At 45.4% G+C, this 14,846-nt stretch overlaps 1 protein-coding gene across 3 annotated transcripts in view; it reads right to left on the bottom strand.

The window, feature by feature from the left end:
• DENND11 (DENN domain containing 11) overlaps positions 1–11,248 on the bottom strand; it is a 51,653-nt gene extending 40,405 nt beyond the window's left edge. The window contains exon 1 of one of the 3 annotated variants that reach the window (XM_086395176.1): positions 10,991–11,248. In XM_086395176.1, the coding sequence (XP_086251302.1) occupies positions 10,991–11,240 (250 nt within the window). In that variant the 5' untranslated portion in view covers positions 11,241–11,248. Of the gene's footprint in view, positions 1–6,282; positions 6,311–10,398; positions 10,546–10,990 lie in introns of those variants that run through there. The other 2 variants (XM_086395179.1, XM_086395177.1) reach the window with 2 other exon arrangements.
• Between the last annotated feature and the right edge of the window lie 3,598 nt (positions 11,249–14,846).

Genomic DNA, 14,846 nt, shown 5'->3' with positions numbered 1-14,846 from the left:
CCGTAATAAATGAACTAACCTAGGTTAATTATCCTGGGGGTAGAAACGATATTGTGGTTAGGCAGGGTAATGGCCTTTTTCTTAGGAGATTTATACTTAAGTATTTAGAAATGAAATGCCATGATGCCTGCAAGTTACTTTCAAACAGTTCAGAAAAAAGTATATCTATACATCCTCAGTTCTGCTCTAATGCTGGCTGAATTTGTCCAAAGCAAGTGACATATTAACAGTTTGATCACAGAGAATTTCATGTGTGCTGATACGTGGTTTTGATCTCAAGGATTACAGTGTGCATACAGAAAACTGCACCCAGCTGCAGAAATATACAAGATGAATCCCAACACAACACTCAAACCCCTGCCTGCTACCTCGGTTCATCATGTGTGTTCTGAGCCACATTTACCTCCTCTAGTGTTACGACTTTCCATCCAGTTTCACAAAGCTCTTTTCCACTGCTTCATAATAACTCACAGACTCCACCCTTCCAACAACCACCTTTGTAAGCAAACCACACGTCTTTTTTTTTTTTAAGTAGAGTGCTATATTTAAAGTAGTGATGTATTTCTTAGCTATTTAATATATGTACAGTCGTCCTACCACTTTTTATTATGTTCCTATGTTTAAAGTGTTACTCAAGAGGTTTTTAAATGCTGTGCCCCTCACCCCATCTTCCCCATAAATGCTATGGTTTTTACTGCAGGATTTGCTTAGCACGGTGGTTTTTAGAAATGCATATTTCACATCATGGTAGAACTGACTTTACAAGGATAAAGCAAATATGGCAAAATGTCAACAAACGGGGAGTGAAGGATATACCTAAGTGAGGGACATACAGGTTTTTAAAATTTCCTAAGGTGTAAAAAAATTCAACATATGAGAGGGAGACAAGAAGATAGAGTAGAAGGACTTGAGCTTACCTCCTCTCACAACTACCTGCTGAACAACTATCAACAAAAAAAGACTATCAAAAAAGATACTCCACATCCAACACACACAAAGTCACAACTAGATGTTCTTCCAAGGACAAACCAGGAAGAAATGGCAAATACGAACAGACTAATCACAAGTGCTGAAATTGAAACTGTCATTTAAAAACTTCCAACAACAGAAGTCCAAGGCTAGATGACTTCACAGGTGAATTCTATCAAACATTTAGGGATGAGTTAACACCTGTCCTTAGGAAACTCTTCCAAAAAACTGAGGAGGAAGGAACACTCCCAAACTCATTCTATTAGGCCACCATCACCCTGATACCAAAACCAGACAAAACCAACACACAAAAAAGAAAATTACAGGCTAACATCACTGATGAATACAAATGCAAAAACCCTCAACAAAATACTAGCAAGTCAAATCCAACAATATATTAAAAAGATCATACACCATGATCAAGTGGGATTTATCCCAAGGATGCAAGGATTTTTCAATATCCATAAAACAATTAGTGTGATATACCATATTAACAAACTTAAGAATAAAAACCATATGATCATCTCAATAGATGCAGAAAAAGCTTTTGACAAAATTCAACACCAATTTATGATCAACAAACAAACAAACAAACACTCTCCAGAAAGTGGACACAGAGGGAACGTACCTCAACATAATAAAGGCCATGTATGACAGATCCACAGCTAACGTCATACTCAATGGTGAAAACATGAAAGCATTTCCTCTAAGATCAGGAACAAGACATGGATGTCTACTCTTGCCACTTTAATTCAACATAGCTTTGCAAGTCCTAGCCATGGCAAACAGGAAAAAAAGAAATAAAAGGAATCCAAACTGGATAAGAAGTTAAACTGTCACTGTTTTCAAATGACATGATACCATACATAGAAGATCCTAAAGATGCTAGTAATACCAGAAAACTACTAGAGTTCATTAATGAATTCAGGAAGGTTACAAGATACAAAATTAATACAGAAATCTCTTGCATTTCTATACACTAACAACAAAAGATCAGAAAGAGAAATTAAGGAAACAATTCCACTTACAATTGCATAAAAAAATAAAATACCTAGGAATAAACCTACCTAAGGAGGCAAAAGATCTGTACTCTAAAAACTATAAGATGCTAATAAAAGAAACTGAAGATAACACAAGCAGATGCAAAGATACACCATGTTCTTGGATTGGAAGAATCAACACTATCAGGATGCTTATACTATCCAAGGCAATCTATAGAGTCAATATAATCCGTAACACATTACCAATGGCATTCTTCCACAAACTAGAACATTTTTTTTTAATTTGTATGAAAATACAGAAGGCCCTGAATAGCCAAAGCAATCCTGAGAAAGAAAAATGGAGCTGGCCCCCTGACTTTAAACTATAAAGCTACACTAATCAAAACAGTATGGTACTGGCACAAAAGTAGAAATATAGATCAATGGAACGGGAAGCCCAGAAATAAACCCACACACCTATGGTCAATTAATCTAGGACAAAGAAGGCAAGAATGTACAATGGAGAAAAAAGTCTCTTCAATAAGTGGTGCTGGGAAAACTGGACAGCTACATGTAAAAGACAGCTACATGTAAATCAGAATATTCTCTAACACCAAACACAAAAATAAACTCAAAATTGGTTAAAGACCTACAGGTAAGGCCAGATACTGTAAAACTCTTAGAGGAAAACATAGGCAGAATACTCTTTGACATAAATCACAGTAGTATCTTTTTGGATCCACCTCTGAGAGTACCGAAAAACAAAAATAAACAAATGGAATCTAAGTAAATCTAAAAAGCTTTTACACAGCAAAGGAATCATAAACAAAATGAAAAGAGAACCCACACAATGGGAGAAAATATTTGCAAACAAAGTGACTGACAAGGAATTAATCTTCAAAATATACAAACAGCTCATGCAACTCAATATTAAAGAACAAACAGCCCAATCAAGAAGTGGGTGCTCAGTTGCTCAGTCGAGTCCGACTCTTTGCTACCCGTGAACTGTAGCCTGCAGACTCCTCTGTCCATGGGATTTTCCAGGAAAGAACTGTAGAGTGGGTTTCCATTTCCTTCTCCAAAGAAGTGGGTGGAAAATCTAACTATGTATGTCTTCAAAGACGACCTACAGATGGCCAAAAGGCACACAAAAAGATGCTCAACATCACTAATCATTAGAGAAATGCATATCAAAACTACAGTGAGGCACCACCTCACATCAGTCAGAATAGCCAACATGAAAAAGTCTACAAATAAATGCTGGAGAGGGTGTGGAGAAAAGGGAAGCCTCCTATATTGTTGGCAGGAACATAAACTGGCACACCCATTATGGACAATACGGAGGTTCCTTAAAAAAGACCTACCATATGATCCAGCAATCCCAGTTCTGGGCATGTATCTGGAGAAAACTATAATTTGAAAAGATACATGCACCCCAGCGTTCACTGCAGCCCTACTTGCAATAGCCAAGACAAGCTAAATGTCCACTGACAGACGAACGGCTAAAGGTATGGTACATATCAATATATACCATGAAATAGCAGTCATGAAAAAGAATGAAATAATGCCATTTGCTGCAACATGAAAGGACCTGGAGATTATCATACCAAGTGAATTAAGTCAGAGAAAGACAAATACCATATATTTATATGTGGAATCTAAGATGAAACAAACGAACTTATTTACAAAACAGAGACAAACTCACAGGCTTTGAAAACAAATTTATGGTACCAAAGGGGAAAGGTGAGGAGGAGAGATAAATTAGGAATTAGGTATTAACTGTAGAGCTTACTCCTTGGAAGGAAAGTTATGACCAACCTAGAGAGCATATTCAAAAGCAGAGACATTACTTTGCCAACAAAGGTCCATCTAGTCAAGGCTATGGTTTTTCCAGTGGTCATGTATGTATGGATGTGAGTTGGACTGTGAAGAAAGCTGAGCACCGAAGAATTGATGGCTTTGAACTGTGCTGTTGGAGAAGACTCTTGAGAGTCCCTTGGACTGCAAGGAGATCCAACCAGTCCATTCTGAAGGAGATCAGCCCTGGGATTTCTTTGGAGGGAATGATGCTAAAGCTGAAACTCCAGTACTTTGGTCACCTCATGTGAAGAGTTGACTCATTGAAAAGACTCTGATGCTGGAGGGATTGGGGGCAGGAGGAGAAGGGGACGACAGAGGATGAGATGGCTGGATGGCATCACTGACTCGACGAACGTGAGTCTGGGTGAACTCCAGGAGTTGGTGATGGGCAGGGAGGCCTGGCGTGCTGCTATTCATGGGGTCGCAAAGAGTCGGACACAACTGAGCGACTGAACTGATTAACATACACAAACTACTATGTATAAAACAATCAACAAGGACCTACTGTACGGCGCAGGGAACTCAATACTCTATAATAACCTCTATGAGGAAAGAATCTGAAAAAGAATGGATATATGTTTATGCATAACAGAAGCACTTTGCTGTACATTTGAAACTAACAACACTGCAAATCAACTATATCCCAGGATAAAAGAAAAATTAAAAAATGTATCCTATGAATTAAGGAACATAACTGAAATAACAGAGTTGGGAAAAACCATAAGCTAAGCATAAAGGACTTTGCAAAAGCAAAAAATAATTGAGACAATGTGCTATATTTAGGGGGATGAAGCAGCATGATGGCTAAAGGTCATTCTTTAACAGAAAGAAAACACGATGCTCAAAAATTAGAAGCCCGTTTATATAAGAAACTTGTACAGGCTTAAAGGAAAGTGATTTTGCAAAAATAACAATCCTTGTGGTGAGCCATGTAGGGCCAGAAAAACCTCACACAGAATGCTACCTACCGCAGCCTCAGCCCTCACGTGCAAAGCCATTCGGTTTTCCAAATCTCCTCACCACACTTCAGGAACCCAGCCAGGGAGCTGATCCCAGGGGTAAGCAATTAAAGAGAGAGGGCGATCAACATGGACAGGTGCCTTGTTTCCCAGCTTGCTCTCCTTCCATCTCCAAGTCTCCCCCTGCCTTGGGCCCATCACAGGTACGCACAGGCCCTGCCTAGCCTCCCGCTGCTAAGACAACTTATGTGGAGGGATGGACATGACAGCACGAAGAACAGACGTGGCAATCTGCTTTGTGTGCCTTCAGCCAGTCATTCAATAAATATTGGTGGAACATAACTTGGCAGCCTGGAGCCAGATGCTGGGCTGGGGCAAAGGAACTTGCACTAACAGATTACTGAGTTGGCAGCTCACTGAACCCAGGGAAGCTAGAGGACAATGCTGAGCCTGGTTGTGGATGCAGAGACGGTCTGAACCCCATGGCCTGGTGGGCCAGGGCCTCCCAGGGTTGATATTTCATAAGCTCCTGTGCTAGGTGAGATGTACTCTGTCTTATCTCCTCCATACAGGGCTGCCTCTATCTTCTCTTTCGGTCAAAATGTGGAATGACCACCCCTCGCCCCAGCATATTTGGACTTCATCAACCATCATTTCTCCAGAGAGAAGAGAATGTCAGCTGCCACTGTTGATGCCTGCGAGAAAGCTGATCTCAGAAAACCGAAAGCGGAGAAAGCAATGGTCTTGAACCAAAATAATCTCTTTCTAACGGGAAATATGTGACTTTCCTTCCTCCTCTTCTCCTTCCTTGCTAGGCGGTTCCCAACCAACAATTTCCTCCTGAGGTCTTGATTTCATAATCAGCGACTGATGCAAAGGTCCTGTTACCACTCCTTTGACCTCAAGTAGGGAGCTATGTACCAGTTCTCCTCTCAGAAGAAATGTGCCTTGATTTTCAGTCTTTCCTTCAGGTTCCACCCATCAGCATACATACAGGCCCTCATTCCAGTCCAGAGGTACAAAGGAATCCTGTCTCATGAAAAAAGGCAAGAATCCAGGAGTGCTCGTGGTCCCCACTTCTGCAGTAGGCCTCCAACCCCAAATGGAAGAAACCTCAGAAGCTTACACGGTTCAGATTCTAACACCAGGGATGTCAACAGCCCATATCATTCGACTAGGTCTTACATAGCTTTGAATTGTCGTAACATCACCTAGGATGAGAGTCTATCCAAAGCTAAGGAAGAAAGGGTCAGGATAAAGAAACCTGAGGCAGGAAGAAATTAATCCCGGTGATTTCAAGTCAGCCATATGCCAATCCATGGCTGAATTCCAATGCATTAATTTTACATGGAAGAAACTTTCCATTTCACGGACGCCGTATCATTTTGCACCAGGCAGTGGTGTGGTGTGACGTGGGAAGGACCACAGACATTGGATGCAGGCAGAGCCAGCCTGCCTCTGGGTTCTGCCCCCACCTCTGCTCTGTGACTTAAGATGACTTCACGGCCCCGTACCTGTCTGCCTCATGACTGCGAATGCTGTAAAGGATTGGATAATTCCTGGTCCATGGTGGGCATTCGGTAAGCGGTGGGTGTTATGACTTCCCCTCCTACTTGAGTCTCCATCAGCTTTCAAGAGAAGAAACAGAAGTCACAGCAGATGGTCAACAACTGACTTCTCCCTGAAAACCGCAAGTAGGTGAATCACCAACAGCCTGGGAAAGAGTCTGCCAACATGGGAACTAAAGAAATCCACCAGTTGTAATCCACCGACTTCTGACTGAAAGTACAGAGAAAAGCCATGGCCGAATTACATCACTTGAAGAGGCTTGCTTGCCTTGGCTATCAGAACCAGCCTTCTCTTGGCCTCTATGAGCTGGCCATCCCTAGGACTGCTCTTCTTGCTTCAAAACTACACTCCAAATTTTCCACTCTCATTCTCCTCTGTCACTTTCCCACCAGTGGCTGGAGCCATTTATTATTTGCACGAGTCAGATGACCTGGGCAGTCCTCCAAGTTATGCCTCAGATACCACACCTGGCCCTGCCTCCCTGGGCCTCCGTGTCACTGTTGTTAAAAAGAAAATAGCTTGTGTTTTGTTGACTGTAAGGAGAATGTATGGAGGTTAAAACTTGTGCATGTGAGTGATTTTAATACTATAGTCATTTGAAGCATGCACTAAATTAAATAAGGGGTTCAGATGTAACTGAGGCACTGGCTAGAGGTTGAGGGAGGAACAGGTAATTCATCCCTAATCAGGAAGAACAAAGGAAAAAGAGACATCCTATAAACCACAGCAGGTGTCCCACCCCTCAGTCATCCCCACATAAACACACACACACACAGGAGTTTTCCCTAGACACCCACAAAATAACTCTGAGGAAAATGGAGCTGTTGAAAGTGGATCTCTTATAAACAAACAGTCCAACAAGGCTGAATCACAGGTATCATCCATCGTAGGTTCAAAGCTCTACCTGCCTCAGGCCCATACACAGGCCCTCAGTTGCACGGTGAGACGCTATGTCACTTTCATAGAGGGGATTGGGGAGGGGGGAGGCTGATTTCCAAGCATGGTATTACCTTTTCCCTTAATTAGGCAGAGGAAGAAAATTTAGTTCCTAGAGACCCAAAGAACAGAGTCAAAGCTCTAAATGATGGGTTGGACACAATAAAAAAGCAATATTCTGGCTGCCAATCTCTCCCACCCGGCTCGTAGAGTCAGCATCTGGGCCTGCTTTCAATAGCAGCTTTGTAGCCCAGATGGCCGGCACCACCACATCCCAGGGACTCCCTGCTCCAGATAAAGACTGAGTGTGTCAGCGAGTGAGTGTGTGAGAGAGAGACAGAGAGGACGGAGCGAGAGTGCGTGTCAGAGAGAGGGAGGCTGTACCTCTCTTGACCCTGAAGCCCTGGTCCTCACATCATCTACGGAGCCAACAACCATAATCTTCAAACCGTAGCTCCAATGAAAATAACATTCTTTATGCCCCTACAGTCTTCTCTGATTCTTTCTACAGATGCTCAACCCCAAACCTGTATCCAAAAGTATATACTCTCTTATTCCCATATAACAGTCTGAGAATCACTGAACATTCCCTGTTCAAGTGTGTGTGTGTAACCAGGTCCACTTCTCCCTCTCACCTGTCCAAGTGTGTGTGTGTGTGCACGCGTGTGTGTGTGTGCGCGCGTGTGTGTGTGCGCGCGCGCGCGCGTGCGCCTGTAACCAGGGTCCACTCCTCCGTTTCATTCCCTTTCAGCGCACAGACCACTCACGCCCTGACAGATGACCCACAGGGGTGGATTCTCTCCTCCCCATCCCTTCTTGTACTCTCGCAGGCTCACACACCAACGTGTTGTTACCTGCACCAGGAGGGAAGATGAATGAAATACCCACGGCCTGGGCAGTAAGCGCCTGGGGAGGTTTGGGGAGAAGGGAGAAAGCTCCGAGGGGAGGACGCGGAGGACACAGTGGGAGACGTGGGGCACAGATGGGCAGTCATAGAGACGACAGTGTCTCCTATGTAAGAACTTCTGTGATACGATCTGATTTGGGTAAAGAAGCCAGTATTCACTTTACTACTTTGGCTATCATAGGTTTAGGAAGGCACAAGTCTTGGTGGACCAAGATTAAACAGCAACATAGAGCAGACCTGCCTCCATAGCAGGATAAAGGTTGAGACACTCAAATGAAACTGGGAGACAGAAGCCTGGCCCCAGTGACGTCTGCCTGGGTATCTGATACCTCCCTGGGTATCCGAGGGCCTATGTGTCACCTCTGCAGCCTGAGACTCCCCCAGCCCTCACACAAGGGACAGGCTCTCTGAGGCCCTCGTCCCAGTGTTGACCTTTGTGGCCCTGGGAACCCCAGGAGCATTCATTCATTCATTCATCCCATCTTTTACTTTTAGGTGCTTCATCACACAATTTTTACTCAATACAGATACTATCAGAATTTTTTTTTTTTTTCAGAATGTAAAGTGCCATTCGGAACTAGGATAATGACGAATGAGAATTATGGGCAGGAAACAGCAGCTTTCCAAAAAAAAACAAAAAGTATCACTCATAATTAAAAACACACTCTGTCTCCTGCCCACCCCACTTTCTCCCATCCTTTCCCCTCTTTGCACACAGTTAACAGGAAAAGTTAGGAGGGCAGATGTTCAGGTCATGTTGAATATACTTGAAAGACAACCAGACTCACAGCCACAGCTAGTTAATATTTCCAAATTACTTAATCATCTTTGTTCTGTTTGCTCATGTATAAAATGGGGTATAAATGATCATCCAATTAGAACTGTGGTGAGAATTAAGTGAAACACCATTATGGTAAAACACCTACACAAAGCAAGTGTCCAAATGCCTGTTACATCCCTTCTTTCCACACTAATCTCAATCTGAAAGCCATTACAAATACACACTCGTGTACATGTGTGTCTCCACACACAAATACTTACACACATACCCACAAAACCATGCGTACCAGCTGTGACTAACAAGGCAGGGGGAGGGGCCCAGCTCTGAAGTACTTTACAGTATTATTAACTCCACCTGTGGTCAGCCCATTTTTTTTTCCCTCCTCATCTACCCCTGTCTCTACCCCCAGTGCAACCACTGCTAAATCAGATCCTGTGAATGCTCCCTCTCCATTTCTTCTAGTTACTCTTAAACACTTTTCAGAAAGAATTTCATGTGCACATCTATGTACAGAAGGAATAAGGAATATTATGAGTTACAAAATAGTATGTTTTTCTCTAGCGATAAAGGTTACTTCGGTCAAAAAAGAACAGTTTTCCTGTCTGGGAGTCCCAACCATATGTCAGTTAAGCAGCCTATGCGATGAGCATTAAAAAACAAAAAATAGAAAATGACAGTATGTACTACATGTGAAAGGGATTAGTTCTATTTCATGAAACTTTAATTTCAGTTACATATGTATGTATGGAGCAAACTGATTGGTATGTACAATGAATTTCATATGTTGGGTCACAGTCAAAAAAGTTTGAAAGCCATAGGGAAGGGGCCAAGGAATCGCCAGGAGTCAGAAAGCTCTAGTCTCCCCACAGCTGTTCCTATTTCCTCCTGGGCCTTGCTGGGTTCTAATCCTGCCCATCTTCTGACATCCCAAGATCCTCACCACTTTTCCTTTCCCTTTCATTCCATCGCACCCTTTCATGTTTTTCAGAAAGGTTTCTACAGTTCATCCTTGGAGGACCAGGTAGGGACCTAGAGAAAAAAGCTGACACTCCACATAATTAGACACTCCACATTCCAGCAACTTCAGTGGACTGAGAACAGAAAGACCCATCTGGGTTTCTTAACCCCAATTCCATGGACAGAGGAGCCTGGCAGGCTCAGGTCCGTGGGGTTGAGACTAACCCTACACGACTGAGCGACTAACACTTTTCAGAACCATGAGCTCTCCTCCCTCCACTCCTGAGAGCCGAACCCTTCCCCGACCACCTGAGGCTCTCCGAGGGAGGTATTAGCGACTGAACAACAACTTAACGCCTTCACTTTTGAACCCCAGGAATTCGCTCACCAGTAAAATGCACACTTCCTTACCGGATGGTTAGGCTAAAGATTATGCGAGATCACCCTTTAACTCTCCAAACACACCCGCAAAGAGCCTACCGAGGAGGTTTCTCTTTTAATCCGTCCCCAGCTTAATCCCTCCGTGCCATCCCTTAATACTCCAGGCGTTAATTCCTCAAAATAATGCCGTCAGAGAGACTGAACTTGGGCGCTCACAAAGTTACCAGGCAGAGAGGGATGGGGAGCGAGGGCGGGAAGCAGAGAACCTGGAGGCTTAGGACGATCTGTTTCCGAAGGAGTTCACCTGGAGGGGTGGAGGGGCGTTCCTCCTCTTCACAGGAGAAACCGATTAGCCAAGCCCGAAAAGAAAACAAAAGCTAGCGTGCCCGTGGCCACGAACAGGATCCTCTATCACCACAGAAGTCCAAACAGGACTGTGGGGACTGGGGCGCCGGCTGGGGACCCGCCGGGAGGCAGCGGGACGGAACGGGAGAGGGGGGCCCGGGGGCGCAGGGAACAAAGCCCCACGCCCCCAACCCGCTGAGGCACCCCCTGCCCGCCCGGGGGGGGCCCGCAGCCGGCGGGGAGAGGGGTGCAGGTGTGCGGGTGCGCGCGCAGCGAGCCCCTCCCCCGCCGTCCCCGAAGCCCGGTTGGGGGGCGACCCTCGCCCCGGTCCCGGGGCGGCTCTCACCCGAGCGGGGATCGAAGGTGACCACGAACACGGCCACCACCTGGTCCTCCTCCACGTCTCCCAGCTCGAGGCGCCCCGGTTGCCGCAGCTCCTCGGGCTCCCGCCTCCTCGGAGGCTCCGCGGCCGCCCAGCCGCCCCCACCGCCGCCCCATCCCCGGCCTCCAGCCTGCGGGACTGGGGCCCGCGGCGGGGAGACGGCGGGGCCCTCGGCCCAGCGCAGCAGCGGCGCCGCGTCTCCGCGCTCCACCATGGCGAGGCGAGGCGCGGCGCGGCGCGGCGGCGAGGAGGAGCCGCGGGCCGCGAGGGGCGGGCGCAGGGGCGGGTTGCGGGAACTCCCCTCGCCCGGCGGGCTGCCCGCCGCCGCCGCCCGGGCCTCCGCGCACCCGCCGCGCCGCCGCCGCCCCAGGCCCGCACCTGCCCCAGCCGCCCCGCCCCGCGCCCAGCGCCCTCCCACCCCGCTAGGCTGCGTGCCGATCCCGCCCGAGGAGGCGTCCTCCCTACCCGCTTCGCGGAACTGCGTGCCGGGTTTGAGATTTCACGGATGCATCTGCGCTCTCTGGGATGGGGAAAAGTGCGGTGACCGGGACGCGAAGCCACTTGCATCTGTCTACCTGTGCTTTCTCACTTAAGATTCCGTGGGATGACCGTACCGCCGTGAATTGTTATTCGCCACCATTATTTTGCAAGTCCCCTGGACATGCAGACCGTGACAGATAGGTGTTACATAACCCTCGATGTGCAGCCAGAGCTCCCGCGGTGCTGCGAGTGAAGCAGAAGAGGGGAGCCGTGGCTGCCCGCGTTGTTTGCACTTGGGATGTGGCCTGATCCCCTGAAGCTGTGGGCTTTGGTGTCCGGCCAGGAGCAGTTGTGTGTGTATCACCGTGTCCGTGTGCCCTTGAATGGGCTGGAGAGTGCCTGACCCTGGTCTTCCTGGACCCTGCTTGGGACGCCATCCATTGCAGTGACTTAGTCTTTACAGAGAGTGGTGGACCGTCACTTACTTGCCCTTGGCGCGGGGTGGGGGGTGGGGGCGGAGAGGTTGCACTAAATAATCGCCGTGAGGAAAGCAGTCCCTATTCTTTAGGGTAGAATGCTGCCCGGATTCTGTACTGTTCTTAATTTTGGTCTGGAAGCAGCAACCTTGGGTCATCACTGATGATCTCCTTGGGAAGAGGGGTTAGACCGTGTTATCACTGCCCTTCTGGCTCGTAAATATGACTCTTTATCAACACCCCCTGGGTGACAACTAGTAAGCAAATCCACTGGGTCCTTCTGAGGGCAGGCGAAAACCCCAGGCTGTCCTGAACCGTGGAGAAACTGGGTGTCTGAACTAGTCTCTCTCCTCATCTTATTCTTTCTCATTACTTTAATGGCTATTCCTATTTTTCCCACCTCCTCTGATGACATAACCACCAGATTTACCCCAAGGGTTGAGGCATTCAAAAATGTTACTTCTAAATAGAAAATGGAGGTTCATAGAATATCCTTAATCCATTCCTAAAGCCATCAGCTTTAGTCTGACTTTCCTACCCCCCCACCCCCCCACACACCAAAGGACTTCCTTTTTCTGATTTTTTGTGTGGACTCACCCCACCCAGAATCCCCTAGTTTTAATACCCTCAACTTGTATATATATATATATATACCAGGAAATAAACTCATAATCTCCATCCCAATTGATTGTCTGTATAAACAGAAGACCAAAATGTTCACACCCTAAATCTAGCAGCTTTTCCAATCTTCATTTAAGCAGGAGGTCTAGCTCACGGTGAGCCATCGTGTCATTCTTAAGACCTGTGAGTGCTCAGTCACGTCTGACTCTTTGTGACCCCGTGGGCTGTAGTCTGCCAGTCTCCTCTGTCCATGAGATTTCCCAGGCAAGAATACTGGAGTGGGTTGCCATTTCCTTCTCCAGGGGATCTTCCCTACCCAGGGATCAAACTTGCATCTCCTGTATTGGTTCTTTACCACTGAGCCCCCAGGGAAGCCCTGCATAATGGGTGCTCAACAAATATTTGTCAGCTAAGTAAATGAATGAAAGTAGAGACTTAAGCCTCTATACAACTGGCCCCTCCCACCAGGCTTGATCTAATATCTTGCACATAGAGCTCAAAAACATTAATGATGCTGATGACACCTTGCTTAACACATTCACAGTATGAAAGAGGCTCTGTACCTGACCATCAGATTGATCTTTTCTGTGTCTATTTATTGAATTTCACAGGGTGATAGGAAGGGAACTAATTGAACTTAGCTGTTGGAATAGAACTGGAGAAACTAGTGTTGAAGACAAGAAGAAATAAAGATCTGTCACATTCAGAGACCTGAGGATAATGTTGAATTTATTTTATTTTCTGGTGATGCCACATAGCGTTGTTGTTGTTCACCCTCTAAGTCATCTCCGACTTTTTATATGACTCCATGGATTGCAGCATGCTAGGCTTCCTTGTTCTTCCGCTCAAGCTCATGTCCATTGAGCTGGTGATGCCATTCAACCATCTCATCCCCTGTCGCCCCCTTCTCTTGCCCTTAATCTTTCCCAACATCAGGGTCTTCTCCAATAAGTTGGTTCTCCACATCAGGTAGCCAAGTATTGGAGCTTCAGCTTCAGCATCAGTCCTTCCAGTGAATATTCAGGCTTGATTTCCTTTAGGACTGACTGGTTTGATCTCCTGGTGTCCAAGGGATTCTCAAGAGTCTTCTCTAGCACCACAGTTTGAAAGTATCAATTCTTTGGCGCTCAGCCACACAGCATACAAAATCTTTATTCCCCAACCAGGGACTGAATCCATGCCCTCTGCAGTGGAAGCATGGCATCGTAGACACTAGACCACCAGGGAGGCCCCAATGTTAAATTTTTTAGTGAGTTCCCCTAGAATCCCATATATCTCAAATTTTAAATGAAATTATTTTACTTTTCCAAATACCAATATGTCTACATTATGTAAAACACATTGCATAAAACATATCTATATTATGTATATATAATATATAAAAATACAATGTATATAAGATATATTAAAGTATTTTTGCTTTATCATCTTACCACTGAGTTGGCCCCTGTTAAGATTTTGTTTAGTCTATCTCATCAATTGTAGGGTGCAAAATTTTTCATCTGTTAGGATTGCTATGGTGGCTCATGTATGCTGCCAGCCCTGCTGAGGTCTCACAGGGGAGATGTGTGTCTGTTTTTGCAGCCGTCTGAGGCAACATCAACCTGAGCTGATGCTCTGAGTTAAATTCTCTGCTGGAGGTTCTTTGGACCACCCTGGTAGTGTGAATTCAAAATGCAAGCTAGTGCGAGCCCTACCTTATAATTCTTAGGTGAGATACTTTTTTTTCTTCTCTGCACCCAATGACAAATTTGAGACAAGCAAGCTCCCTTGCCCAGCCTTCTTCTCTACATGGGAGGTTTATTTGTCGAAGCTATGTAGACAACATCATATTAGACTCAGCATCACGGGCATTTTTTATTCTCAGTGGTATGTGAAAATAACAGTAAAATAATGGTATATCTTAAAATAAATGATAGATTTAGATGTTTTTCTTCCTGAGTGTTTACATGTTGAAATCATACTGTATATCAATTTTGTATTCTTTTTTCACTTATCAAACTGAATAATTTGCCATTCATCATTTTAATGGTTCCCCTTGTATGCATTCTGAAAATTTATTTACCCATTCTCATTGTTGGACAATCAAGCTTTTTCCTTTTTTTGCTGTGGCTGAATTTCACTCTGAACTCACAATAGGTAGCTATTCTATGCTAAGTCCTGCTGTGAAGAAAACAGACATCCCTTCCCATCAGGCTTTCAGCCTAGCAGACAAGGCAGCTATCAGGAAAAAAATGAAATCT

This window comes from Bos grunniens, chromosome 4, assembly GCF_055505025.1.
Source record: "Bos grunniens cultivar Pamir isolate PY7600 chromosome 4, Bosgru_T2T1.0, whole genome shotgun sequence".
Taxonomy (NCBI): domain Eukaryota; kingdom Metazoa; phylum Chordata; class Mammalia; order Artiodactyla; family Bovidae; genus Bos; species Bos grunniens.
Note: the sequence above shows the minus strand (reverse complement) of the source record. Positions and strands in the feature narration are given on the sequence as shown.